Source organism: Chiloscyllium plagiosum, unplaced genomic scaffold (assembly GCF_037043375.1).
Source record: "Chiloscyllium plagiosum isolate Xiang-an unplaced genomic scaffold, Cpla_swu_hap1 HiC_scaffold_48, whole genome shotgun sequence".
Taxonomy (NCBI): domain Eukaryota; kingdom Metazoa; phylum Chordata; class Chondrichthyes; order Orectolobiformes; family Hemiscylliidae; genus Chiloscyllium; species Chiloscyllium plagiosum.
Window position 1 is genome coordinate 19789320 of NW_028270186.1, and position 3085 is coordinate 19792404.

Here is a 3085-nt window from a genome sequence, read left to right on the forward strand (position 1 = left end):
AAAGCCCAGGTGTTCACTCAGGTGGAGGGGTGACAGGGGTGACACGACCAGGAAGGGACAGAATGAAAATTAAGAACACTTGTTTCTCATTGTGAATTTTGTTGGAATGCAATTACACATGAAGATTTGCCGTATGCGCAACATTGTTTTTGTGAAGCTGTAATTGCTTTGCGTGAGCGAATGTGAGTAGCTGAGAACTCGTGGAAGAGAATCTGTCGATCAGCTTCACTTCCTGTCCTGCGGAGGCACTTCGACTGCTTTCCTGCCGTTTTTATATCTGGTCAACTGAACGTTCGTTGCACTGATAACTTTTCTGACACTTTTTGTAAATTTCAGCTCTCTAATAATCTCAGTTCAGCACGGGGATAGTTCAACTTCCTCAGTTTCAGAACAACTGGAGTCGATGTGGTGAAGGAAACTGATATTGATGCAAATGATCAGCCCTGATTTGTTTGAAAAGTCTGGCGAACTCAACAAGATAAACGGTCTCCTTCTGCGCCTAATTCGTGTCTATTTATTCTCTCCAAGAATTATGTTTCCTCCTCTTCTGTTGTTGTGAAACTTTTTAAAGTGACTGCTTACTTCTCTTCATTCACTTCAGGTCATACCAGAGCCATCTGCCCTCCTTGGCCCCTTTCTATTTGGCATCTGACAACAGTTCTCAGTATTCCTCAGATTGTCCAACTTCCTGTCCCTAGTTGACAAAATCGCTCAGACATGTCCCGGATATTTTCTTCTTCTGAATCGAACACACTAAGTGCTGCTCAGTCAGTTGCTTTGATTTTTGTTTGATTGAATTTTTCAAGCAAAAATAGCTTCCAATGGATTCCTGAGCTTCTCTCTGAACTTGGACAGAGATGCCACATAAACAATGGTGTTCGTACAGCAATTCAAATTTCGCAGCATGTATGCAACTCTTTCAAATGCATATTCCCCATCCCTATCTAAAGGATCATCAATATCGAAATAATATAAAATATATAACAGCCACAAAATTATGAAGTTTCCAGAAATGACGAAAAGTAAAATTATACACTGCCTTCTACTCTCCATCTCTGGGTCACTAGAATTTTCTCCATTGCTCTGGCCCTTCAGAACTTTCCGGACTCGACTGGTCACTAAAATGTGTTTGACTGTCAGAGCGTTGAGGAGCAGAATTAAAAAGAAAGGGAATATTGGTGTTAGAATCTTCTCAAAGTTGTTAAATCCTCTCCATACAGGGTCATAATAGTATGCATCTGAATTCGAACAGTACCATGGTACATTGCCAATGATCTCATATGGTTCAAACCTGAAGTAGACAGGAATATTTTTTAGAAAAAGCAGACAGCCGATTGTTGTGAGAACGACAGTTGCAGTTTTTTGAGTGCAGTATTTAATTTTCAGTTTCTCACAACAAATGGTGACATATCGATCAAAGGTGAAAGCGATGGTGAACCAGACAGAACAGTCTATGAATAGACGGCGCAGAACAGCGTGAACACAACAGACAGGGGTAATGTCCAAGAATGATGGTGGGAAAAAATCATGTTTAATTCTTTTGAGTATGATCTCAATGACAACGACCAATAGATCCACCACCGCCATGGCCAGCAGATAACGCCTGCTGCAGGATGAGAGTCCACACTTACCCCGAAGTAGGATTCCAACCGTCGCTAAATTGACTGTAAGAGAGGGAGAAGGGAAAACAAAAATGATCAGTACAGACGAACATTCTCCATCATGGAAACTAAGTGGTAAAAGATGGATTTCATCAACACATGCAAGTCAAAGTATCAATAATTTGAATTGACACAGCAGTAGCAGTTTCAGCAGTAGCAGACGGTATCAAATACATACTAGATGCAACTCAAAGGCAGGTGCCATTTGCTCCGAGGCTGTCGAACTATTGATGTTGTGGGGAATGAGCATTAAAGAAAGAAACTGTTAAGAGAGGGTGAACATTCTTCCTGAGCAAGCCAGAACTGGCAAGGAATGTTCATGTGTTCAGACAGCCATTGCCTCAGCTATAATATGTTCAATGGAATTGCATGTTGCTTTTCTTCAGCCCATGAGTTTTCTTGGAAATACATCTTTTTTAAAAAATAAATTTCTGTTTAAAACGAGTTTCTGAACCATAACGATTGAAACATAATATCCCAATTTCGTTCTATTCAATAACTGTACAAATGATCATCGTCCTTCACATAATAATCGTCAGAGACTATGTTCTACTCATGGAATAGTCCATCACTGTTGCAATAACATCGTGTGGAGAGATTGAAACAGTGACAGCAGCAGAATGAAACTGCTGAAGTATGTCCGGAATATTCGAGCTGATGTGCTGTTGAAGTAACATTCTTGCTCACTGGGTGACCGCAAAATCTAGGTCAGGCAGGGATTTGATCAAAGTCAGTGATTATCTTCACTCACCAGGAAAGCCAATGACGCCGAGCACCAGGTAGAATATTTTTCTCACTGTTCGAACCAGATCGCGCATTTTCAGTGGGCAGTAATGTGTCACTAACTTCTGCAGGCAATCCCCGTCAGTTTGAATCTATTGTGAACGATCAGCAGGATTTTAATTTTATGCTCATCGGTATCTCCACGGGGATATTTCTATTGCACAATATTCCAAATTGATGTTTTTTTCCTTCTTCAAAAGTGAGAACAAACAGATGACGACAGCTGAACTAATTCTCTGACACTGAAAAATAGTTAGCGTGTGGACTGAATTGGAAAAATCACAGACTCCCTCATGAATGACCGACACTGATCACATGAAATAATAAAACTGAATTGGACACTGTGTCAATTTCCAATGGAAATGGCTCTTCAAATACTCCCCGTTCCATTTTGAAACCTCGTAATGATGACCTTCCCTCAATAACCAGTCAACGACTGAATTTCAAGTACCAAACTCAGGCCTGCATTTTAGAGGACAGGTTTACCGCGCTCTTTAGTTCAAAAAAGGCAGCTAAATATTTCACAAAATAAAAATGAGCAACACAGAATTCGCTATTTCCATTATCTTCTTCATATTTGTGACACATCGGATCAGTAAGTCTCACAACTCCTTATCTCTCCACAGTTACATCACTCACTT

At 40.4% G+C, this 3085-nt stretch overlaps 1 protein-coding gene across 1 annotated transcript; it reads right to left on the reverse strand.

Moving 5' to 3' along the window:
- Window positions 1-801: 801 nt before the first annotated feature.
- On the reverse strand, window positions 802-2479 carry LOC148135723 (putative G protein-coupled receptor 139). The gene is made up of 2 exons (XM_087984321.1): window positions 2413-2479; window positions 802-1664 (listed from the first exon to the last, which is right to left on the reverse strand). The coding sequence occupies exons 1-2, from the start codon at window positions 2477-2479 to the stop codon at window positions 802-804; spliced, it is 930 nt and encodes a 309-aa protein (XP_087840447.1).
- Window positions 2480-3085: the final 606 nt, after the last annotated feature.

Coding starts and splice junctions, on each gene's coding strand:
- LOC148135723 (XM_087984321.1), bottom strand. CDS start 2,479: ATGCGCGATCTGGTTCGAACAGTGAGAAAAATATTCTACCTGGTGCTC. Junction 1,665..2,412: donor CGGCGTCATTGGCTTTCCTG/GTGAGTGAAGAT, acceptor CCTCTCTTACAG/TCAATTTAGCGACGGTTGGA.